Here is a 27,249-nt window from a genome sequence, read left to right on the forward strand (position 1 = left end):
GATCTGCTTGTCAGTTCCCATGCAGGGCAGTCTTTGGCCAAAGTGTGACATAGCCATAAGCTGATGCATTAGCCATTCAAAAAAAATGGGAAGAAGCTGTCTATAGACACAAGCTTTTTTTTTGATTGGCCAGATAATAAGAAACAATAACCTGGCAGGTGCATATCTTCTGACAGTTTCCTTATCAATATCATCATTTTCTTTGTATTATCTTTGTAGTTGAGTACTTTTAGTCAATAACATAGGACAAAGGCACAGAGTACGATGGGTGTTTTATTTGGCAAAAAATATAGTGTCACAATGCCCAGAATTCCTCTCTATTATATTAACCCCTGTAAGAATTGCATGCAATATTCTGCGCACGTTTTATTCTCCCCTGAACACACAGTTATCTGTACTAAAGATTTGATGTGTTTCTCAGTGAAGGTCAATGCTGGGTGTTTGAACATATGCCATTGCTTCTATAGCAGGGTTGACAGCCATACTGCTCTAGCCAAGCTCAAAATACTTGTCAGCAGTATTCCCTTTCAGCCGATTCCAGCATGAAGTATTTTAGAAGATCTGTTCATTTATGGGCTCTGTATGTTGGCTGGACACCAGGTTCACTACTTTTAAAGGTGACAAACACAACACATTACTGTTTCAAGGCCTAACATTTGAGTGCACCACAAACTGTGCACACAGGCTGTTAATTTGTAACTGCATTTTCCCATCCTTCAGAGACAGAAATTACATTCCACAATGTGCAACATTGTAAGGACCCGAGTAGTTTTTTTTTCCAGCTCTCAGAAGCTCTAACATCTGTTTTTGTAGTTCAGAAATTGCGACAACAAAAGAAAATTTATCTATACAGTAATGATGAGTTAGCATGTAAGGACCAGATTTGGGATCCTCAACCTCCTGGGTGATTGACTTTGAGGCTGTTTATTTTTTAAAATACAATTTGACAAATGATGCCACCCAGCAAGAGCTAAATGGTATTTCAACACTATGCCAGAGCGTTTGCTTTCATTTAATAGAGGACCCCAGAACTGGAAGGCAAAAGTTTTACCCTATAAGCTGCCCATAACCGAGGCTCAGTGCTGCTTAAAGTGCTACCCGGGTCTCTAAAGGCCAAATATACTTACCCAGCCAGTAAGAGCACAATTTGGTGCTTGTTTAACTGGTGCTCTATCTGAGTTATTTGAAATCTGTATGGATGAAATCAGTGGGGGTGCTTCCAACAGCAATAGCTTGGGTCAGATGATGCTATGGCATGGTTAAACTACCCTTATTCATTTGTGACCAGTTGCTATGTTGATGGTGTGAACTGGCACTTAAAGACATGCCTGCTTGACCAGATTTTGCTCAATGAGAAACTGGGTATCTATGAGAAATGGTACTATTTGGCCACATAGCAAGCATTGTTGGTAGGGCTGTGCCATTTGCTCCAATTCACAAGGTCAGTCTTTGGCCCCTTTCCTTTGGTTTAAGCAAAAGCTGCTTGGCATCGAGGCTCTGTGTTACTGCAAGGGGATCTAAATAGTTTAATCATAAATGCTTATAGAACATACTAGCCACCCATGGAATCATTTCTGCAATATACTACAGCAGGGGTTGGCCCACAATTACACTAACACACAGCCCATGGGTTCCTGGATCATATGGAAGAAGCCAACTGTCTTAGATTCACTTATGACTGTATACTCCCCATTGAAAAACCTTCTCTTGGTTGCCTTTTAAAAAAAAAAATTGTACCCTCTTTACCTGGCTTATAACATGCACCAGAACAAATGGCACCTTAACACCAGAGGACTCTTTGCTTGTTTTTATAAACATTTGTAATGGATTTTGTCCTATAAGTAGTGTGGTGTAAGATTGTGGAGTAAAAAGTGTTAACTTGCAAAAGACTGTGGCATACATTACAGCAGTGCTGTCCAACTGGCGGCCCGCGGGCCGCATGCGGCCCTCGACCCCCCTCTGTGTGGCCCCCCACCTGTCTGGCTGCTTTGATGGCTTACTCTTGTGTAAGCTTTAAATAATATCAATCCTGTGATTAACTGCCCCCCTGCATGGCTCACACCTCAGATTCAGGCTGTAATCCCCCTGTATTGTTTAAAAATGTAATCCCCTGTGTTGTTCACACCTTTTAATCTCTGCATTGTTCACCCCCTGCAGTGTTCACACCTCAGGCTCAGGCTGTAATCACTCACATTGTTCCCCTGTTCACACCTCAGTAGAAACCCACAAATAATCCCTGCACACTACAAAAAGAACATATACTGAGGTGGTACTGCACTTAAAAAGTTTTTTAATATATAGTTATTGTGCAGACTGTAGGAGCAGTGCCAGCATTGTGTCACTGTATGCTGCCTGTGTGTGCCATACACACAGGCAGCATAGGTCAGGCAGAGTATGGCACACACAGGCAGCATAGGGCAGGCAGAGTATGGCACACACAAGCAGGGTAAGGCAAGCAGAGTATGGCACACACAGGCAGGGTAGGGCAAGCAGAGTATGGCACACACACACAGGCAGGGTAGGGCAGGCAGAGTATGGCACACACAGGCAGCATAGTTTAGGCAGAGTATGGCATACACAAGCAGGGTAGGGCAAGCAGAGTTTGGCACACACAGACAGGGTAGGGCAAGCAGAGTATGGTACACACAGGCAGGGTAGGGCAAGCTGAGTATGGCACTCACAGGTCAAGTATGGCACAAACCAGCCAAGAATGGCACACACAGTCAAAGTATGGCACACGCAGGCAGGGTAGGGAAGGCAGAGTATGGCAGGTTTTTGCTGTACTACAACCATTAATATGGGTATTGTTATGTGATTTCAAGTGGGTGTGGTTTCAAAAAGGGGAGTGGTCAAAACTGGCTTCCATTATCGGCCCTCCACCACGTAGGTCGGAACAATTCCGGCCCTTGGTATCACCGAAGTTGGACAGCACTGCATTACAGCATTAGCATGCCATAAAATAAATTATAAATACTGCGTTTAGCCCTTTGTAATGGTAATTCCCACATTAAGAGGTTCTAAAAACATTGTACATTTAAAACCACTTTTTACACTACTTTTGGCCTAAATTATATAGCACAGCTTTACAAGAATTACAACACAACTAATTATATGAATGTGTGGTCTTCACTAGCCCCCAGTAATATTATGTATTAGAAGCAGTGCAATGTATATAAATGGATCGGGCAGAAGCGGCCTCTTTTCAGCAGGTATTTTGTTGCTAGGGGCTTATTCACCTTATCAAACCAGCAAAATATGGATAGGAGAGGCATTAAAGTGACAGATAAGGATTAAAAAGTAAAGGTGGCCATACACAGGCCGATTTCAGCTGCCGATACCTGTCCTATATCGTTAAGCCCAGTGGAATGGAAGGATTTGGCCTCAGTCACTCACTGAGTTAAGTTTATAACTGAGTTAAGCCTTATCATCCCCAGGTAAACTTTTTGAGCTGTAGAAAAACTTAAATCCTTTTCATCTATACAGTCACACATAGTACCATTCTTTCTCATCAGAGCACTTTAAGCAAATGTATTTTCTATGAGAGTTTGGTGTGGGTTAATGTTCTCTTTAATGCTACAACTGCTTCATTGAATGGGCATGCAAGTAATGCAGAGGAGAGCTACTGAAATGCAGGGAGCTGTTTGGACCAGCAGGTTCTATTCCATACACAAAATCTTCTGGTGTTTATATATACTTTTCATACCAAAATAACATTCCTGAATGTTTAACTGTGTATGAGCAAAAGAAATAAACGGTTTAGAACTTGTATATTATTGCAGGTGTTTAAGGCAGATTTTTACTTAGATTTTGGATAGACCTAGGCCCAGGGCCGGATTTTACTTCTGGGCGCCCCGAGGCCACCCCAGCCCCCCCCACGAGTGCGCATGCGCGATCGTGCGGCACCCTCTCCCCCCGAGTGCGCATACGCAATCGCACATTTAAACTCCCATACGGAGCAGTGGGGAGAGGTCCCGACTGCTCCGTATGGGAGCCAAATTTAAAAATTCTGTTGCGGCGGGGCGGTATGCCGCCCCTAAACTTGTGCCGTCCTAGGCCCGGGCCTTTGTGGCCTTTCCACAAATCCGGGCCTGCCTAGGCCATTTACTTAGATGTTTTCGGACAAGCCTGGGAAGGCAATAAAGGTGGGTCAGGCTCAGGGAACAATTCCTAATAAGGGCAGCAGGATGCTTATACAGGTATAAGCAGTTGTATTTCCATGAATAAAGGTTCTTAGTATGAGTAGTACAAAAAAAAAAAAAAAATGAACAGTTATTTGTATAATAGACTTCTGGATAACAGATCCTTCAAGTAAAAAAAAAAAATAGTTATCACGCAATGGCATTTTATTTATTTAGTTTTTGGCAAAATAGCACTACTGGTGGAATTATTGGCTGTTGTACAATGATCAAATAAGCCGATTTGGTCCTGTGCTTGGGTGACCAAACTGAGCAACACAGATTATTTGTTGAACTTGCCAAAGTATATGGTCAGCTTGTGTTTCTCTGGGTCATTGGAGTTGTTTCAAAGTCACTGGAATGAGAAGCCACTGATTCACAGAAGCCCAGACAAAGGTCAGTGCCTCTACGGGCAAAAGTAGATCAGAGGGGTCGATGCCCATTGCAAGGAGGAAAGTAGTTGCTAATAAACTATTATGACGACTTCTTATAAAACGTTTGTATTTAAAGCATTTTATGATGACATGGGAACATTAGAGAAGCACTGTAAATCAAACTCTTGTAGTGTTCCAGAGATCATTTATAGACATAAAAAGAAATATTTTTTTGTTATCCTTTATAAAGCGCCAACAAATAAACACAGCTCTTCACATGGATCCCTGCCCCAGAGGAGCTTACAGTCTAAGGTAGCTACACACTAGTGTCAGTTTCATTAGAATGTAATTAACCTGCCTAGAAATGTACTTGATAAGATTACCCTCAGTGTTCCTATTGTTATGGATAACTGGTGTGTCTCATGTTTCTCAGCACTGCTGAAGCTCCTTGACTGAAGGGAAGGGCTATAAAAGCTATTGAAGCAGTGAGAAAGTAGCTTGTGAATCAGATTTCATCCAGACCTGAGGCTTTTCATTATAGCAGATAAACAGCTGACGTGCATTGTTATATTCCAGTGCCAGATAAAGTGACCCAAGTGCCCGGTGAGCTAATCTTGGTAAAGAAAGAAAGAAAGAAAAAGAGGAAATCAATGTGTTTATATAGCCGTCCTTTGTAATACACAGCAGGCGATTTTATGGCGTTGGGATTTAAGATGTGGGTTGTGACTTGTCCATTCACTGTACAAGGAAAATTCTTATACGATGAGCTAGACCCCTCGGATTCCTCCTCTCCCCTTAATTACAATAGTCTTGAGTCTTCTGTGAAGCTTTGATTTGTGAAACAGAAAGCTATTCTGCTGCTGACATTCACTGATGATGGTAAGATAGTGGGCTATTTGATAACTGTGTTTAAATGTTCTCTTATTCCAAATGACATTTAAAATATTAAAAGTAATGCCTCTTTATGTGCACTGGGATGAATTTATTAGCTCTCTTGCTCTAGAAAGGGTGGGTGACACTGACAAACAATCTGGAAGTCTGAAAGTTTGACAGATTTGTACATATGCCTACAAAATTGACCATATTTCGATATAATGTTATAATATATTAAGGTTTTTAGCATGCTGAAAGCAATAATCCAGCACTATCTAGCTGAGTGCTAGATCATCAGTGATGTCACAGGTTCTGTCCTACCAACACGTATGTTCCCCTCTCTCAGCCACCCAAACATACTATCTACCATTGATGGTTATCTAATATATTTCCACTTTAGTCTGGGGTCTCACACTGACTAGGTGGCCCAGCATTCACCCAATCTGATTTAACTGTCTTTGAGAGGGATGCGTAGAGGCAGAGACATCCCCCTTACATCACAATGTTAATTGGAATGCGAGGTGCACAGCAAAGTATCGCAGCACTTTCATTTGTGTGAAAGGACAACCCTGTACATTAGCACACAGTGTTGCTCAAGAGACTAGCATATATCACATGAAACATTGTCTGCAGAATATTCAGTTGCACAACTGCAACCTTTGCAGACACTGCTGGTCTATCCATCCAGTCCCAGCTTATGCAACTCGGTTTTCCATGTGTTTGCTATGCATAATGGTTGCAAATGCCCATTAGGTCTTCTCACTCAAAAATGATTTTCTTGTGGATCCACTTCTGCACGTATGCTGGTCAGAAAACCCTGCAGTATTTCAATAGTCCCCAAAAAGGGTGAAAGCAGTCTGCAGCTGGTTAAAAACCCAGTAGTGGAGTTTTTTGTTTAGGACATTCTATGTTAATGACCATTGTAGGAGCAAAACTGGGGTTTCTTCCTAGGGATTTTCCTCAGCCAGCAAAACTGATTTTAAAAGTTAATATTCAGGTCAGTAGCCTAACAACATACCTCACTGGCTTTGCATGAGTTGCAGATTACCCACAATTATGTGGAGAGGGGGTGTCCTCAGTTATGGCTTTGTTTCAGGCTATCTTATTAAAACAAGTTTTTGGAAAGTAGAGCCTTGTGGTCGGAATGCCAAACAATATATTGTATTTAGCCATCAAAAGGGATGCAATAGCCTCTTGGCAAGTCCTCTGGCCTGCCTCCAGCCTCTAAAAACTTCACACCCTCATTACATTGCCATTTATTTAATGGGCATGAACAAATCATTTATTGATTTTTGTCAGAGTGACTCACTGATTGAAATGCAGACACCACAAGATGAATCATACAAAGCAAATAGGTCTCTTATAACAAGTCGAGTACTAATGACCCATATTGCCTTAACCTAATCATTTTCTCCTGATACAACACACTGGCCCATGTTGTGAACTTGGGCTAAATACTACTTTGGTCCTATGTTGGATTCTAGCTAGGAGGCTTTTAAGTTCGGAGTTTGTATGTTCTTCTTAAACTCCAAAAACATAGAGGGAGGTTCATTGTCTTCTGAAAATTGGCCATAGTGTATAGAGACCTTAGACTATAAAGGGGTTAACAAACCTGCAAAATGGTCGCTCAAGGGAAAAGATGTACAAGGCCAATATTTATAGATATGTATTTCAGTTCCAGTTTGGTAAGATACTTTAATAGACCGCTTAAAATGGTATAAACTATATGTTAAGTATTCATTCTAGGAGTAAAGGTTCCATTGGGCAAGGGACTGCTACAAATAATGTATAAACTCTGTAAAGTGCTATATAAACATAGGATAGTAAAGAAAATAAATAGCACAAATCTATCTAAAACTGTAACGGAAAAACTTAAATTCTTTGTAATTGTTTTAAACAGCTGTGAGTAGACCTAGTGGATTCATAAATATAATAGTTTCAGTTGTCTAAGTAGTAATTAAGGTAATTAAACAACATATGCCGTGTTCAGCTAGCTGAATGGGAAAATTGTTGCACTGGTAATGTTATGCTCTCTTAAAAAGTCTGACTGTGTTTCCAAAATCCTCCCAATAGTTATGTGTATTATACTCTGCTTTCTACAAGCATTGTATGATTATAATAAGTCCTGTTAATTTAAGAAAAACCTTTACAGATTAGTGAATGTTCCAAAGCACTTATCTCTGGGAAGTAACTTCCCTTTCACCAACAGGATCGGTGCTCTCTGAAGCTAAATAAAAGGGGTCACCTGTTTTGGGAACATCGCCTCTGGGCGTACAATAAATCAGTTGCGCATGAATGCACCACTACAGACTATATATGTGCAATTGTATCATCGGCTTGAAAAGGTCTCTGCTAGTCTATATGTTTTTGCAAAGGGTGTAGCCAGTTTGGGTGGGAAACCTTACAGAATTCAGGGAAGAAAAGAACAATAATGGGCCTTGTTTGAGAGGCATATTTCCTTGGAAACGTGGCTCAGCGGGTCATTATTCCTTTGTGTGGTTCAGACTAACAATATGAAATACTATAATACAGCTATATATACATACAGATTGCATTAACAAAAGCCGTACAGTTCATTTAGAATGCTCAATGCTGCATTGCCTTTAAAGCAGCCAAAACTGCAGTCATTTTTGTTGCATTAGCTGATGTCTGCACTAACACAAACGAGAGGATTTTGGCTGGAGGAAGTTGGATTTTTACCCTGAGGTGACCCCGCCAGAACAATCTTGAAGTGTTGGTCTGTTCTGTGCAAACACTGTCAGATGGAGTGTCATTTGTAGGTGACCTGAACTGATATCCAGGCCAGCTGGGTTTGTGTTACACACTGCCTCGGTTAACTATTATGCTGCCAGAATGACACACATTATTCTTTTTGCATCGTTGAAAAAAGGAACCACTCTTATATTTGTATTGCAGTTGTAAACTCTTATCAGTCACAGAATTTGGTGGCAATTGCTGAAATAATTTACAGGTACACATCGCTGGTATTTATGTAATGTGAGACAACTGCCATCCTGATGTTCGAAAAATTGGGGCAAGATACAAAGTGCAAATAATGGGTTCTATTATATAATACCATGAGTTTAGAGATGAGCCCTGTGGTTATGTTGAGGTCTACCAGGCATTTGCTCTGACAACACTGCTTAAGCTGACTGCCAGTGAAGTGAATGTCAACTGTTCGCTAGCAGCAATGACAGGTAGATTGTATCCTAAAAATGATTTTGGACCAAAATCCAGTTGCAATTCTAGCCTATGGCAGGCGTTTTTTGGCAGTTAGTCTTTTCATGCTGGCAAAGCAAATGCCTGGTGTTCAAAGGCACTTGGACTTGTTTCTGAAAATACAGAATGTACAAACTAACCCAGTCTAGAGATGCCTGGTCTCATGGATGGGCAAGGAAACCCTATCATATGCTGTATTTTTGGTCTGCAATTGCTGCTGGGAGTGCCTCTTAAGTACTATATGGGTTCACAGGGACTGGATAGGTTTGTAGGGAGTGATTGCTACTTAGAGCACTAGAAGCAAAGTCTACCTTTGTCATGTATTATTAAAGGTAAAAGAACAAAAGAGAAATCATTAGTAGTAATTGTACTTTGTGGCCCTGTAGTTGTCGCAGTCATTGGATAAATGCAGACTCTAAATATAATGGAGGACAGTTTGGATCCTTCATCAAACATGGGGGCCTTCACCAGACGATTATGAATGTTTCTTGCAGTGCTCAAGTCCTAGATCATTACAGGATCCATTCATTTACACCTGGCCTCCGAGTCTGCAGGTGCATAATCTTTCGTTTACAGGTGCCCACACTGCAATATGCAGGGATTCTAAAAAGACAGGTTTGAAACCAAATTCCTTAAATTAAAAATTAAATTTTTGCCCAGCAGCATGCAGATTGTGTTACAGAATGCATTGGCAGTGAAACCACTCTTTATAGAGCAGATATCTATATCTTGGTAAAACAATATGGACTCTAATGAATGATTTGGAAGCAAAGTCATACAATACTTTGTTTAGCAATTATTTGCTTTTTTTTCAGATAAACTCTTCCATTTTTTTTTTGGTTGGGAAATAATGCATATCTATCTAGTGTTTCCACTGAGACAACTAGCTGATTATAGTTCCCTCTGCAAATTTGAAAATAGAAATTGGTTCCTAAAGTGCCTAATAGTATTTTAACAGTATGTTATGCACTGCCTAATAGCCTTGTTATTTTTGTTTTTCAGAGGACTACCATTTGCCTCTTTATGGTCTTCCATCTGTAAGAGAGCCTCAGAGTCCTAGGACAGCAGAGGAAAATCTGCAAAGGACCAGCAGACATTTCCGTTACTGTGGGATCAAAAACATGGAGATGTCAGACAGTGACCGGCCAGTCAGCTTTGGTTCAACATCCTCATCTGCCTCTTCCAGAGACAGTCACTGTTCATTTGGCAGTCGGATGACCCTAGCATCAAACAGTCACTTGGGTTTGTTTCACCAAGATAAGGAAGCTGGAGCCATAAAACTAGAACTGGTTCCTGCCCGGCAGATATCAAATGATGACCTTCATAGGATCTGCACCAAAGAACAACCTCATGGAAGTCCAAGGGAAAAACCATCTGATGAGCATCAGAGCACACAGTGGAAAGCTGAAGCTAAAAGATCAATTAAATGTTCAGTGACTGAAGCGGTAGAGACAACCAGTCCTAAACTTATGTATGTAGACAGAGTAGTTCAAGAAATTCTCCATACTGAAAGGGCCTATGTGCAGGATCTGAAAAGCATTGTTGAGGTAAGAAACTTTTTATGACCATGAGAAATCTAGGCATATGGAACACAAAGCTGAGCCTTATGTGCAGTCAGACTTGAATTTAGTCTTGTTTACTGGAAGATTTAGCCTGACTGTACAGCCTAAGAACAATCAATGCCTGCTACATTTGAAGTAGGATTGAAAATTCTGTCTGGAGGATTCAATACACTTGGCTAGAAATCCCAGTTGGCACAGATATAGAGACTGCAGTCCACCCATGCCTAATTGTGTACTTGGGATAAATCAATGCACTTCATAGTCATCTATGCCATCCAAATGTGGGAAAATTGTACAAGATTTGCTTGTGTGAGCCATGGGTAACAGGCCATGTATGGCCATCTTTAGACATACTCACATTGTACTTCAACTGATATGGGCAGTTAAATGGTGTTACTGTTGCCAACTAACCCTACTTACACCATCTTGCTTGCAATACCACTTTCTTCCTACTGACAACTCATTCACACTCATTAGGGGCCCTAGTTTCTACTACAACAAAGGCAAAGAATGTTTAGAAACACGTACAAATCCCTTTTAACAATAAGTCTTTTGTGCAGCATCAGCTGCATACATACGTTATGCAGAGGCCATTTCTTTATAATACATTTCTCAAATCCCAACAATATAAAAGAAGACTTTTACCCATTATACACATATGAAAAACTGCAATTGGCCATCTGATGTAGAACCCAGATGTACTTTCTCCTGAAACGTAAGTGCTGAACTTGACACTAAAACATTACAATTGTCTATAATGGCTTTTCCAGGCCACAGAACATGTTCATTAAACTTTACATGGTTGTTGCAATGCATAGTCACTTTGTCTATAAAAATAGAGAAAATATAATTGTAAACGCATGCACACACCCAAAAAATATAAGGATGCAATTCAGTTTATTGCCAATAATCAAGGTCCAACTTAATATCTGAGAGGAACAAGAAATAGGTGTTTTGACATCACATCCTCAGGTAAATAAAAAATGTGGCAGGAATAACAACCCTAAATAAATAAGCTCTATGGTTGCCACCTGTATTGGTTTAGAACCAGGCAGTCTGGTTTTTACACATCCTGTCTGATTAAAAACTGCCTGTTCTGTTTTTTTGTTTTTTTTTTTGTTCTTAAATCCAGATTTAAAACACATCATTACTCTGACCACTGACATCATCAGGCTGCCCTAAATGTCATCTCCTTGCCCCCTGGTATCATCTGCCCCTTCCACTGTCATAACATTCTGGATGGCTGTAAAGAGAAAGGTGGCTTGATTAGCCCTCATGCCCCCCTTAAATATGGTAACCCCATCATTTGCATTAGCCATAAATAAAATACCTAAACCTGTCTGTCTGACATCCAGATTTAATCTAGGTTTCACCCAATAAAGAATAAAGCACTAATTTAGGCAAAGTGTTGTCACAAGCACTTAGTTGCCCTTTAAACCTTTATCTACTAAGAGTGAAGACACACAGAGCTACTTAGTAGCAGGTACATGTCATGGCTACAAAACACCAGAAACCCTGCCATAGACAATACTGAGAATTTTCTCTTCTAAACCACACGTAGAGACAATTAGCAGTAATTATCAGCATTGTCTATTTTGGTAGCTTCTACAAATAGCTCTGTATGTCTTCATCCTTCCGATTAATACAAGTCATGGTAAACATGGCTGTCCTCTTTGTCATTAGAAAAGCTTTTTATATCCTCCATCAAAATTGTTTTTGTTTCAGTGCAATTGAATCATACATAAAAGGCCCATCAGTACCCACATAAGGTTGTTAGCATTTATTATTATGGCTGCTGAAGAGGTGTTCAATCTTGCCTGATTGTATTGTGTGGAAAATCTAATGGGACATGATGCAAATAAATAAAACTAAGCTTTACATTATAAGCATAATTCAGGTATAACTTAAACAAATTGCCCTTCAAGAACACACTTCTCAGTTTGGAAATTAACAAGCATATTCTGCCAAAAACACCTCTTTCTTTGTGTGAGGAATTGTCTTTAAGGCTGTAAATCAATGTACACTACATGTTAACATTGAGCTGGTATTATGTTTTGTAATTGTCTGAGTTTGTTTCCCTTTAATCTGCTGCTTGCTACTGCCAAACACATTTCTGCTTGCTTGCCAGAGATATGTGGCATGTTCAAGTGGTAGTTAAGACTGAAAGGCTTTTTTGTTTGCAGCTGAACATGTCACTGCAGAGTCTCTCAAATATCTTTTCATCTCATGGTGGTCTAGACCTCTGGGGGATTGAATTATACAGCAAAAGAGATGCTCTCCCCCACTGCTTTTGCCAAAAACTCAAGCCAGATTTCCATAAGGAGGATTTTACTTTGCCTTATAATACAAGTATGGGAAATAGCTGGTATACCTATGTGTCTGTGCGCTGAAGATGGCTTCCAGGATTCACACTTTAAATAAATTCTGCTAATGAATGTGAGCTGGCTTCAGGCCATGTAATTAAATACCTTTTAAAGGACACTTTGTTGCTTGAAATGAATCAATCTCTTGAGACAGGCATTTCAATTCATCACGAAATCAACACAAACAAGCACATTTACCAACAAATGCTCATGCTCTGTTTTTGTGTTGTCAGTAAAGACTGAGAAAGACCCCCCATTGACTTCATTGGTTTCTCAAATGTTTCATGTTCTCAGCTGGAAAAAGTATGTAGGAGTCATACCAAGCAGTTTGTGAAAGACCTCCAGCTGGCAAAAGTGAAAAGGAAATGAGATCTGTTAAGCTGTCATGCATAAAGACTCTGAGGGTCAGTAATATGGATTACACTGTAACATCGAAAAGCACTGTTAGTGAAATTATACCCTAACAGAGGTTATCCTCCAACAGTCCAATAAAAAGTCATATATTGTCTTTGTGCACTGGACATTAATCCTATCCATACGAACCTTGTGAGGCAAGCAAAATGGCAGCCCCTTCCTGTATTAATAAAGTTCTGATGAACAATAAGAAAGCTACAACCCTCTGCATTATAAGTGCCAGAGTTAATGTTTTGTCTCCTAGGCAAGATTGTTATTGTTGATACAGTGCATACATAAGGTGATTACACTGGTGCATGCTTACTAGGCAGCCTAACTCTTAATGTTGCATTAGTCAAGGCAAAAAGTCAAAAACAGTTCCTTTCCAGGATTTATTTTTGCAAATACAGAGAGGGCAGGACTCTAGTCACAGTTGGTGCTCTCCCCAAGATAAATGTTCTGTTTGTAAACCATTACTTAATGGACTTCCCATTTGCTGATTGTAAAGTGTGCTCTTTCCTGATGAGTTAAAACAGCAGCAGGGCTTAGCCTATGCCCTAGATTAGTGACCTTAACTGGTGGCTTGTTAGCAATGTGTTTCTTGCCATCTCTTTTGATGTTGATTGCAGTGGCCTCAAATCAGGTTCTCATTTTTGAATTTGTAGCCTGGAAGCAAGCTTTTAGAAAATTAAAGTGATACTGACAGTAAAAATACTACTCTTGAAAATATGAATGTATATTAAAAATTACTTATAGGTCATGTTTTGCTGATAGGGCTGCTTTTTTAAGCAATTGTTACTTGAAGTTCCTAAACCTGATTGTTTGCCAGTTATAGCTTCTAATGCTAATAGACTACTGCTGAACAAATGTGCTAGCCCCCTCATAGAGGAACATGGTTGAATCAGATAGGAAATGTAAAAGCATTGGGCAAAATTATGATTAGCTTGCAAATGGGCTTATTTATCAACACTGGGCAAATTATGCCCATGGACAGTAACCCATAGCAACCAATCATTAATTGGCTTTTTTTCAAGACAGCTGCAGGTAGAGCAATAAAAGCAACATTTGATTGGTTGCAATGGGTTACTGCCCATGGGCACATTTGCCCAGTGTTGATAATGAGCCCCTCAGTGTTATGATATATATAAAAAAGGGTTAGTTCAGTTGTTAGCGTCTCTTTAAAGGAACAAGGGTACTGTCAGACTATGTTAGCCTATCATAATCCTTATTTAGCAACCCCCAACACATTTTACAGCTTGTATGGCTCCCTAATACTTTCTAAATATGAATGTGATCAAAAAAGTTGGACACCTTTGCCCTAGATATACTTTTAAAACCCAGAAGGTTGGTATTAGGGTTTTTACTAAAAAGCATAACAATTATCCCAACCATATTCATTCTCAGTAATCACTCCTATGATAAACTTAATGTATTAAACAAAATAGGTTAGATGTGTTAAATATTTCTTTGTAGTAAGCTCTCTTGTAGATTGTAAGCTCTTTTGGGCAGGGCTATCTTCACCTCTTGTATCAGTTATTGATTGCTTTATATGTTACTCTGTATGTCCAGTGTATGAAACCCACTTATTGTACAGCGCTGCGGAATATGTTGGCGCTTTATAAATAAGTGTTAATAATAATAGTTAGATATAATGCACACATTATTAAAACAGCAGATTTTTGTATCAACTGTGTACTTATCTACATAGTATTCAATAAATGTAAATCTTCTTAGCAGTATATAATGTGGGGAAGCAGTATGAATGTAAAAATGTAGTGTGCAGTCCATAGGTAATGGCTGCTAAATGAAAGGGTGCATAGGTCATACTGTTTTATGGTAGGGAAGATCTGAGGACTCCAGGGCATGGCTATTTTAATCTTGATAACCACGGAGAGCAAAGAGAGTGAAGTATGTGTGAAATGCAATACTTTGAAAGGTTAGAAGTGCTTGACATGTAACATGTCTGTAGCCAACAGCGGTGTGAAGTAGACAGAAAATCAATATCATCAATCAATGACCCCAAGAAGTCATGTTCATCACCAGTAGAAGAAACTCTAACCTTTGTGCTCCATTCCCACTACTCCCCATCCACGTGTTATGTTCCATGTGATGGCAAAATATAAATGTAACTTAAAGAAGTTGTGGTATTTGTTGTTAAATACAAATCTGTTTTTGCTACAGAATGTAAAATGTTAGAGACTTCTTAGTTATGAAGGATAGCTAAATATATGGAAGCTAATTAGAAAAAATATAGTACACAGATTATAATGTACCAGTGAAATATATCTTTATAGCTGTCAGCAAGTTGTAAATGTAACCTTCCCAAAGCAGCCTAGCACAAATGCCCATGTATTCTGATGGCTGTACCTACAAAGCCTGAGCTGTATAGATATTTGAGGATGTTAAAATATTTCTTGGGTAAAAAACCCACAAGAGGCTCTCATATATTGCCTTATTTACAAGGATCTTCAACAATGACATGCTGTTAATTAACCATTATGTAGGAAATAAAGTGTGGCTCATTTAAGAGTGCAGAGCTGAGTGGTGGTTATATGTAGTTTGACACAGTGGTTGTGTGAATATACAGCATTCTTTAAAGGTTCTTGTCTATAAAGCCTATCTGTGCTGTGCATTTTAGTGACTACCAGGAACCTGGAGGCAATGCCAGATATCTAATTACTGTGGCCAGAGGTTGCCCCATCGCTTCGCTCAGGATCGCATGTAAACACATGCTTTTATCTCGCATACGGAGCACTGGGGACAGAACGCACAGAAAACTTCTACCCGCTGAGACCCCAGTGCTCCGTATGTGAGAAAAGTACAGGTGTGGCTGGGTGGCATCTGGAGGGTACTTTTTAGATGCATGTAGTGCAGGTGGCCTTGTTAATATCCTAGTGTCATTACATTTCTTTATGGAAAGTTCCAAGTTGAGACTTGGACACGTTCATTGGAGTTGGAAGTTGGACAACTTTAATATTTTCTGTTGCCTCCTTAAGTAAGAACTAGATGCCTTGACACTATGGAAGTGATATGCAGAAATCTATAAAGGGAGAAGAAGCACTTGTGTGCAGCTTTTGTCTGCCTAACCCTGTGTGTTTACTTAGGTTGCTGCCTGCTCTTTGCAGCTGTTTAAGCAAAGATCATGAAGTTTACACATTGTCTGGTAAAACCATAACAGCTACCAGCTGATCTTGTTGTAATTGTTTGATAATTACATTATCTGTACATTATATTTTTATTATCGTTACTAATCATGATTAAGTTATTAATCATTTTTGTTGAAATTAAACTCCCCAAATCACTCACTCCTTCATGGTTCACATCAGTGGCATTATGTGGTCTGTCAAACGAAAGAAATTATTTGTCAAAGGTACAGTTGGCTCTTCTTTAAGAACCCTTGGCAAGATTCAGTGACTGAAAGGTTTTCACTTAAAGGAACAGTAACACTAAAAAATGAAAGAGCTTTAAAGTAATAAAAATATAATGCACTGTTGCCCTGCACTGGTAAAACTGGTGTGTTTGCTACAGTAACACTACTATAATTTATATAATAAGCTGCTGTGTAGCCATGGGGGCAGCCATTCAAGCTGGAAAAAAGGAGAAAAGGCACAGGTTACAAAGCAGAAAACAGATAAGTTCTGTAGAATACAATAGTGTTTTATCTGTTATCTGCTATGTGCCTGTGCCTTTTCTCCTTTGAATGGCTGCCTCCATGGCTACATAGCAGCTTATTTATATAAATTATAGTAGACTTTCTGAAGTAAACACACAACTTTTACCAGTGCAGGGCAGCAGCACATTATATTTTAGTTACTTTTATACACTTTCATTTTTTGGTGTTACTGTTCCTTTAACTGCTAGTTATTTTTGGTGCGTCTTTGCCACATCTTCAAAATAGAATTCATTATGACCCTTTTAAATCTGTTTTGACTGTCTGGAATGCTGGCAAACATGTATCTGACTACCTGTTTGAAGAACAATTTTAAAACTAAATAAAAATATCACCTTAATGATTGGTGAGCATTTAATTTCTCCAGCGTTGGTCTAAATCTGGTGAATTGTGGTTATTGCTTATATCTTCTGGAATTGTAAGTTGGGCCAGTACCCAAAATCTCCCCATGTTCTATTGCTCTTATGGAATCAGGACCACAGCTGCATACAGGGTCGGACTGGGGGTTGCAGGGCCCACCGGGGCCCTGCAGGTGCCCCCATCCCGGTCGCGTCCCCTAAACCCCCAACCCCCGCAGGGTCCCTGACCCAATGTCCTCCCCGAGGAGGGAGGAACAGTCGGGCAGGGGGAGCGCCGGAAAGGGTCGGGTCTGGGCCGCCGGGGCCCACCGGAATTTTTCCAGTCCAATTCGACCCTGCCTGCATATAAAATAACCAAAGATTGAAACAGCCATTTAGATCATGTCTTCCTATGGGAATGTTGGCTTCATGCTTTGACAGAATATTTTTGAGAATACTTTTTCTTAATAATAAAGTATTTAGTAAACCAGAAATCAAAGATGTTTTTGTCAGCGTATATGACCGGGTAAAATTACAAAAAAAAAACCTTATCTTTTAGTAGAAAGAGCAGTTATTTAATATCTACATGCCACAAATTGGCAGCGATAGCAATATACAGTAATATACAGTTTGGTCATTTCCCTAAGGGACCAAACTGTAAATTATTTCATTATAAACAGTGCTTAGTGATGTCATCAGTTATAATCAGAGCTTAGTGATGTAATTTCTGTCACTTGACTCACTTTATTTATTATAATATACAAGTTTTAGTATCCCCTGTTGTAAAATATGAGGATATTAGAAGTCACCTTGGAGTTCCATTACCTGTATAATGGTCATAGAACATTTTACAATAGGGGGTACTTTATTCACTATATAATAGCTGCAAATCCTCTGCTTCTGAAATAAAATAAAATGCAGGGCTCCTAGTAAAACAGACCATAGTATGTGTGAATGTGATAGAGACCATAGACTGTAAGAAGTGAATGATGTATAATCTTCATAATTCACTGTGGAATATGGTGGCATGTTATAATTAATAAGGGGTCGTTTACCGAGACCCTGGAAAGAAGTAAAAGAACATTAAGGGACAAAAAAGCATGGCCTGTAGTGCTCGTGGAAGGCAAAGTGGGGAAAAAAAAAAACTGTAATGTAGATAGTGAACTTTTGACTGGGTACATGAGTGACAGTATCCTGGGAGGTTGTGGAAATGAAGGGTGGGGTCATATGAAATGACCCAGTGACATTTACAAAAAGCTATTTGTCTGTCTGTTATCTGAGGTGATTGTCACAAATCTCTTGAGATGTAGATAACGTCATCTATAAGGCCCTTAACAGATTCCAAACCTTGGGGTAATTTAATGTGAAATGCTTGACTGTGTAGTTCAGTATATATGCAATTTCCAGGAGGTTAAAGGGCACCAGCACGTGGGACAGGTTCTTGGCCTGGCTGAAAATCCGTCCCTATGTTCTAATAACCTTACTGATGTGCATGCACCCAGAGCAGATTATCACTTAGGGCGAGAATCCACTCCGTTAGGCAGTGCCCTAACAAGTAGGCAGAGATATGAGCAGAGGCTGCTTCTCCTGTGCTACTGGCTGTAACCCTAAAAATTGTGATTTGGGGGGAAAAAGTCAATCCTCAGGCTATCCTGTCCAAGCAATAGCACAGTGAGATTTTAAAATTGTGTTGTATTCCTTTAATGTGGTCATGAATATACTGGAATTGCAGGAGTTATTCATGGGGGGGGGGGGGGGGGAAGGGGCATATTAGAGCAACATTATAGCAATTATGTCAATACTACAATCACTTCTTGGAGAACATATTACTCTGTGTAACCCCTTTTTGGCTGTAATTAGACAAATGTCCAGCTAGTGATACAGCATGGGGTACATTGGATTCTTTCCACAAGACGGGCCTCCATTATGTGGAGGAGTATACTGGAATGGTGTTAAACTACACCTCCCACTGCCAAATGTAAACTAGTGCTAGAAAAGGACGCCATGAGTTCTTTTGCAGCAAACTGGAACTGCCAACTTTTATTGTCCAAGACAATGGGCAGTGCAGGGTAGTCAGTACTCACAAATGCAGATGGAATAGCAGGTATCAAAAAGGCTCAAGTAGGCAGTAGAGGGGCAAGTAGATTATTGTTTCCACTTTAAATGGCCCAGATCCCAAAGGCAGACTTGATCAGGGAGATTAAGTCTAACCCCAATACCCATGTCACTACTGCGTTCTGTTCACTAAGGCAGCAGAGCCTTTTAAGAGACTACTCCCTGCTGTCTCTCCTGGTTGGAGCACAAAATAGCTATTCTTACTAACTAAGACTAACTATCTCACTTTCCTATAAAGTGCTATCAATGAATTAACCTACTCTTATTACTCCTCATTCACAGGGTCCCTGCTCCCTGACTTTTGCTAGAGAGATTGACCTTCTCTAGGACTAGATGCTTCTGGCCTGTGTTGATCCTAGGCTCCCTACAGCACATTCACCTGGGTCAAGAGAGGAAGGCCAAAGAGAAAGGACCACCCCTAACCAAGCACTATATTAAAGTGTGTCAGGAAGTGGTCATAAGATTTATGGGCCAATGATACAGAAATCTGTAGATACAGAAATGGCAACATATAGGCTGCCTGGTAACAGTAATATAAGGAAGTGTAGGGTTTAAAGCCATAAGGGCATATTATATTATATATATATTATATATATATATATATATATTATTATATAAGCTTATGAGTCCTTACATTTACATAGTAAAGTAACTGCTTTGTTCAGTAGCCTTGGAAATTTGCAGGTCAGAGTTACTCATTTCTCATGTTACAACTGCCAAGATTGTGGGTTCAGTACTACAGACTACTATATACAGACTACTATATCTTCAAACAATGCTCTTCTTCCAACATGTTTCTTTATTTTTATTTTCAGAGTGGAACACTGGTAGTAGTCATACTGTATGTACTGTGTGTGAATAGAAAATAGAAGTTCATTGGTTGGAGATTGCATTATTAAAATCATCACCTAAACTGTTAAATGTGCCATTTGCAGCGTGAAACTTGAGATAATCCAGATGTTTTATCCACCCTAAGGATAGAGTCTACACCGCTCTTCCATCAGGTGTCAAACAATTGTTTTGCTTCTCATTTTATTTTGAAATATTGCCTTTAATTTTGTTTCTAAGCCCAGAGTGACTTTCCCATAGTGATTAAATGTCGGCAGTGTGACAAATTGCTCTTTGTGGTGCCTTGCACACAAGCACATTTCAGACACAACAAGCTACAGTGATATTGCAGACAATAGCTAATTCGAGCAAGCCTGGCAGGGTATCATTTGTGCCTTGGCTGGAGCTAATCTTCCCACCACCTACCTGCCTCAAGGCATGCCTTCTAGTGAGAGCCACATCGCCTACTTTATGGCAGTTACACCTGCATTTCTGTAATAAAAAGTTATACTTGTACTTATATTATTAATTCAGCTGTAACACTATTATATAATGTGCAACAAGAAAGTCTACAAGGTGCATTTAAAGGGACAGTAACACCAAAAAATGAAAGTGTATAAAAGTAATTACTATATAATGTAATGCTGCCCTGTACTGGTACAACTGGTGTGTTTTCCTTAGAAAGACTACTATAGTTTATATAATAAAGCTTCTGTGTAACCACGGGGGGCAGCCATTTACAGGAGAAAAGGCACAGGTTACTTAGCAGATAACAGATAAAACCCCATTATATTCTACAAAGCTTATCTGTTATCTGCTATGTGCCTGTGCCTTTTCTCCTTTTTCCCAGCTTCAATGGCTGCCACCGTGTTGACATAGCAGCTCATTTATATAAACTATAGTAGCATTTCTGTTGCAAACTTACCAGTTTTACCAGCGCAGGGCAACTGTACATTATATTTTAATTACTTTAAAACACCTTCATTTTTTTGTGTTACTGTTCCTTTAAGAAGGAATATTAGTTCTGAGTACACAATGAAAATGATTTAAAGGGGTGTTCACCTTCTTCTTTTGACTCTCTTCATATAGTTGTCATTGACCCCAGAAGCCAAAGTATTGTGTCTGACGCTGCAATTTTATTGTTATTACTAATATTTAATACTTATCTCTTGATTCAGGCCCTCTACTTTTCAAATTCCTGTATCTCTTTCAAACCACTGCCTCGTTGCTAGGTTAAAGTGGACCCTAGCTACCAGATAGCTTCTGAAATTGGAGAACTGCTGATCTAAATAGTTCAAAAATGTGCAAATAAAAAATAAAGACCAACTGCAAATTGTTTTAGAATGGCATTTTCTACTTTTATACTTTTAATTGTATCACATACAACAGAATTCCTGATTAAACAAAAATCTTTTACCTTGTTACCTTTATCCTGTTTGAAAGTATTCCAATGCCAATACATGGCTTTTCACCCTTTTCTCAAAAATATTTATGGTCCTTGATGGTATATGAAACTGTTCCAGTTGTGTTTGCCCTGGGGTGCAGCAAATCAGTCTGAAACAGGTGTTCCCCCACATCTGTTTCTAGAGCTGTTACCAACAGGGTTTGAGGATTAACCAGTTTATCTGAAATAACATACTACTCTATATGAGGCTGGGATATTCACTTGCCTTTAACATTAGGTTAACATTTAGGTTAAGGGCTTCTGGGAAAGAACTGCAAATTAGATGCTTTGTTACAGTAATTACACCAATGTCTACAGTCCATTTCTTCAAGAATGCATATTAGCTGCTATGTATTAGGATTCAACATATTTCACTTGTTACTGACACCAACTATCCCCCCTCTACAATGGAAATATTTCATATAATGTACAAACATAGCTGAATCTCAAGATTTATTTGAAAATGCAAGACAGTTGTTTGTATAACATCAAGGGCTTTACCTCCCTAAATTTTAGCTAAAGGTGAATGAAATGTTTTTTTAAGAAGCCCCGTTGTGCTGATTTCACAGGTTGCTGGTGTTGCACAGATTTTATCACCAAAGTTTCTTTGCCACCTGAATTTGTTCCATTGACTGGAACTGAGTTATGCCGGATCTAAGGCAGTGTAAATTTATGGCATAAGTTTTAGCAACAGTCCGCCTCACACATTAATAAACAGTATGGTGTTCACATTTATAAGGTTTTTTTAAATGTATGATGATAATTAAATGGGCCAGCAGCAGGTTGATCCCCCTGACCTCTCCCCAATAGCCGCTACAAAGGAGAGAAGTAAAACATACACGAGGGAGGAGGAATAAGAGGGTGTTGCATTGGTGTGTGGATGACTTCACAACCAGAATGGGGGTCCCTGGTCCCCCCCAGTCCAACTCTGGATATAAGTGGTGGCCAGTAACTACTCAGTCTATTACAAACTATTCAGATGTATTTGTTATTGAAATAGAAACCTCATATAACTATTTAGAATAGCCATATACAGTTATTTTAGAAATGAACGTAGGTACACTACAGACTATTTGTGTGAGTGTGTGTATATTTTTATTTATATGGTGCCACTTAGTACATGGTCAGTAGAGTTTTAGGAACTCTACAATTCCATCACATTGCCGGTGTTCTCTTCATAGTTGATTATTGGCTTATTACTCCATTTGGCATATGTGGGGGGAGGTTACTGGCCAACAGTGGTCTGTATAATTGAACTTATTTGTGCCATGGCATTCTGTGCATGTAAAGTCATACAGGATCTATTAATTTCAATGCTATATTTGCTTTCTAAACACTACACCAGTTGAGATAAATATTGTAGGAAATAAAAAGCTTGTGTAGTCTACAGCCTGACAGTAAAACAAATGAGAGTTTATATGATCCGCAGGCTCTTTGTGTATTTTGAAAAAGATATGTGGGTTTGTTTTGTGAATGAGCATTGAGCATTAGGATGGTTTACTGAAAAAGCATCTTTCACTTTGCCTATTAATCTTCTGTCGTAAGCCTCTGTTCAGAATGAGATTCAGATACATGTCAGGTCATCTGTTGGGCCTTTCACCTGCCCTGAAGGGATGCCTTTTGACTTGCTTAACATAAATAACTTGAGTAAAGACCTGTGATCAATGGAGGAGGTTGTGTAGAGCCCAGTGCCCCCCAGGTGTGAAGGTATATTTTGTTTCCTAAGGAAAATTTGAAGATTTTGGTACATCTGGAAAGTGCAAGTTCCATTCTTTCCCACACCGGCCTCAGTAGTGAAACAGTGCTTTCACTATGACATTAAACAGGTGACTAGAACTAATGCATGTTAGTACTATGCACCTATACTCACATCATTAGCTATACTCGCCTATTAGCTACTAACCTTACAACAGTTAAATCTTTACCAAATGCACACAGATGCCATATTAATGACCCTGGATTAAATGGATGCTGATAACACCAGTTACTTACAACTAAAAGGCAATAGTTTTAAACTTGAGCACACACATAAAGATACACTCATTTGATTAGGTCACCATACAATCCGATCTCTGTCTGATTTGGCCATCATCATGCTTAGCCAAACAAGCATGATACAGTTATTTGGGCCCCAGGCAAGCCTATGCAGACCTGTCCAGAGAAGACAACATGAACCAGTTCGATTTCTAAACCTGCCCAATAGATATCTGGTATCTTTGATCAGACAGGATATCAAGAAGGTCCTAGGTTGGACGTTTATATTGGCCTGTGTATGGCAAGCTTTGGTTAGGCTTATGAGTTAGTGTAAAGATTATTTTGAGAGAACAAACATGGGGCATAGTATCACTATGAAATATGAATACATTTCTGTGTCCATAAAAAAATATTCACCTCTCTGTCTGTCTAACATGGTTGTCCTCACTGTCTTCTAGGTTGTGTTGAACAGATAACTATTGTTACCTTTCATAATGGGTTTACTGTTTATCCACAATGAGACCAGTGAAAGGCTTGCTGAAATAATGCCCTGAAATTGATATAATGGATTTATCTTGCACTGTTAACAGTAGCTCAGTTTCATTTTCCAGTAGGGCTATGGAGTTTTAATGGTACTTTTTCTTTTTGTACACAGGATTATCTCAATTGCATTTCTGACCAATCAAGACTTTCCCTAGGGACAGAAGAACGGTCAGCTCTCTTTGGCAATATATGCGATATCTACCATTTCAATAGGTAAGATGATATTTCTTTTAAGAAAAAAAATCAGTTTCATAGTTTGAGAGGAAATGTATTCAACAAACAGACTAAACGCTTTAGGCATCTTAATGCAGTTTAGTTGTAGGTTACATTATAAAATCTACATTGCTTTATCACCAAATTACAATAAGTAATACAGGCATATGGTAATAGCATGACAGTTTTATGTATGAAGGATGCTTTGATCAGTAAAGGAAAGCTTGGGTTCTGCCATCTTTGTGGGAATGTGAACACTGAAAGGAACTGCATTATTGTTTCTTTAAAAAATATTCTATTTCACTTGACAGTACTGGAAATAAGGATGCTACTTATGTTAAAGATCAGTTAAAGCCCTAAGCTAATATTGCCTTTATAGTATATATATTCATGGTAAAAGGCTCACACGTACAGCACCCCTAAAATATAAAGGTAACTGTGTTCTGGACATAGAGCTTGGCTGATAGTCTGGGTCCCAGAAGCCACACCCAGCTGCTGTCAGATGACAAACTATGGCAGTACAGCAGGGACAGAGCATACACCAGAATGGCGAATACAAAATGGATCTGCCAGGACCAAAGCATCAGCAAAGTACCACTGAGGCATCTTTTTCAGGATTATAGCTTTTATGCCACAGGACTACTTTTCTGCTATAGAGCCTTATTATTTTACCAAACTGTTCTGTTTAAAATAACATTTATACACCCCAAGTATATTTGTCATTCCCTCACTGGTACTCAAGCACTTATGCAATTCTGGCCTTCTATGTCTCAATTAACCAGGGCCATGACTAGGGGTAGGCAGAAGAGGAACCTGCCTAGAATGCAACGATAGTGGGGTGCCAGGCAGGAACCTCTTCTGCCTATCCCTAGCCTGCGCTCCCTTCTCTTGCCCCCTCCGGTTGGCAATGACTCCCTCCCCCGCAACTGCGCATGCGTGCACACGCACAAGGGTAGGGTGGATAGGTGCAGGGTGGCCAACCGCGTTTCAGGGTGCCCGGTCTGCTTGGTCCATCCCTGCAATTAACTGTAAGAATTGTAGAGAGAAAGTGGTATATGTAATGTTCCATGTATGTAATAAATGTAATGTTCCATCTGTACCTCTAGACTTGCACAGCATTTAATTTTAACTAGCTTATCTTGCATAATTGGAAGTAATGACTGACCTCCCCATAAGACAGTAGCCTCATAGTCTTAAAGGCAAATATGCACTTCTTTCTTGCACTTGAATAGGGGACGATAGTTAATTATCCTTCATATCTCCAAGGTATCATTTATTGGTCTGTACACTGACAATCGCCACTATTTGGCGATTTCACCAACTTGTATCCATGTCATGAACCACCCCTCACTCCCTTTGTGTCCTGTTGTTGTGCTGGGACTGAGATTAGGGTGGGCTATAGAGACAAATTTCCATTGCATAAAATATACGTTTGTCTCATAAAGTTCTTGTAGGTGGCTGAACCTTAGCCTTAGTATTGCTGTCCTGTTAATTTAATGGACAATATGAGGCCAAGAGTGGGAAATGAAATGCAGAAATATTAGCTTTTGTTGTACTCATTACGCAGACTTTAAATACAATAGCAGTAATCGAATATACAGTGTATCTACATTTTGTATTTTTCATCTATATGATACTTAGACTGCTGTTTTGTGCCCTTGTAGTGAACTTCTTCAAGAACTGGAAAATTGTGATAATGATCCTGTTGCAATAGCCGAATGCTTTGTGTCAAAGGTAAGAGATTAATGCACTAGTAAATAAGTTGTCCGCTAATCTTATCGCTCTGGTCTTTTTGCTTAGAAGTGGTATAGATTATACAGACTCTCATAAATAAAACATATGTGCTCTGGGGCCAATTTTGCTACTGCCTCCGCTGAATGACTAGTACCATATGAGTAGTATCTGCCATATTGTTTGCCAATAGCTGGCTAAAGTAAATAAAAATAAGAATACTCTGCATGTGTCTGGTTCAGAACTGTAATGCCTTTTGTATGACAAAGTTATATGAACCAGTACGGTAGTCACACATGTTGCCTGTACTTTTCAGAGAAGGGCTACTTATTCTGTTCCCAGCGAGTGCTGCAATCATTTGCATGAGTTCCTTTGACCTCACTGCTGATATTGCAGGAGGGCTGCAGCGGCACATGTAACTTAGAGCATGGGATCAGTAGCCAGTTTAGACCTCAGATGCAAATCTATTTTAAAAAATGGATCTGTTGAAATGTATTTCTATGTGGGTTAAGCATGTTAAATATGAAACCAAGATTAAGGCTTCTGGCAGTATTTATGAGCTTTGGGACACTCCCTGTTTACTGGCTCAGTGTGCATTCTCTCTCTCACCTGTGTACACTTTATTCAAGAAAAGATTTTGTTGAATATATGCCAATAAAGTGTAGCTGAAATGCAAGTTTGTTCATAATAACGGCAAATCCATAGTTACATATAATTGCATTGAGTAAGTTACACAACAGGCAGTATTTGTCATCTGAAATGCCTGTTTGATAGTATACACACAAGCACAATCCAATGCTTCACCTAAGCAACCTAATCTGTTCCCTATATCTACATTGTTCACCTCTGCAAGGAAAGAAGTAGAAGGGCTTGAATACAATCAATATTATTGTTTAAAAGGGAACTCCACCCATTTTTCTTTTTTTTTCTTTTAAATTTTTTTCTACAATGAAAACATGTAGCTTTCTAGTCAACATGAATTACACATTTTCAGTAGCTTGTAAGTTATTTGTAAGTGTAATTGCAATTAAAAGTATTGTTTGTTTATCCCTTTATGCACTGCTGGTCCTTGCTCTTGAAACAATGTAGCGAAAACCAACTCTCCTCCAGCCATTACTGCAAAACACTTTGCTACCTTACTGGTCTGTTGAAGACTGCAAATAAGTGACAGAATAAAATACTGCTTTTACAAATAAGTCCAAAATCACTGAAAATGTTTAATTTTCAAATACTGGAAAGTTGCTCAAAATTACATTTTCTTATGTTTCCTTTAAGTGAGCCTTTATGAATTCAAAAATAACATTATAGCTTGACGTACCGGCCCCATAGAGTTAAAGGAAATAACAGAGGTGACCTGACCTGGAGATTACAGTGGGCACTGCTCCCTTGTGATCCATGTATTCAGGGGGTGATCATTAATGTGCTTTTATTGTT

General features: G+C 39.3%; 1 protein-coding gene across 4 annotated transcripts in view; it reads left to right on the top strand.

The window, feature by feature from the left end:
* The window catches only part of plekhg1 (pleckstrin homology and RhoGEF domain containing G1), a 127,189-nt gene that overhangs the window by 71,169 nt on the left and 28,771 nt on the right, over positions 1-27,249 (top strand). For all 4 annotated transcript variants that reach the window (XM_018094254.2, XM_018094253.2, XM_031901989.1 and 1 more), the window contains 3 exons: positions 9,644-10,188; positions 23,984-24,084; positions 25,749-25,818. In XM_018094254.2, the coding sequence (XP_017949743.1) occupies positions 9,644-10,188; positions 23,984-24,084; positions 25,749-25,818 (716 nt within the window). The remainder of the gene's footprint in view (positions 1-9,643; positions 10,189-23,983; positions 24,085-25,748; positions 25,819-27,249) is intronic.

The sequence above is a fragment of the Xenopus tropicalis genome, chromosome 5, assembly GCF_000004195.4.
Source record: "Xenopus tropicalis strain Nigerian chromosome 5, UCB_Xtro_10.0, whole genome shotgun sequence".
In the NCBI taxonomy this organism is placed as follows: Eukaryota; Metazoa; Chordata; class Amphibia; order Anura; family Pipidae; genus Xenopus; species Xenopus tropicalis.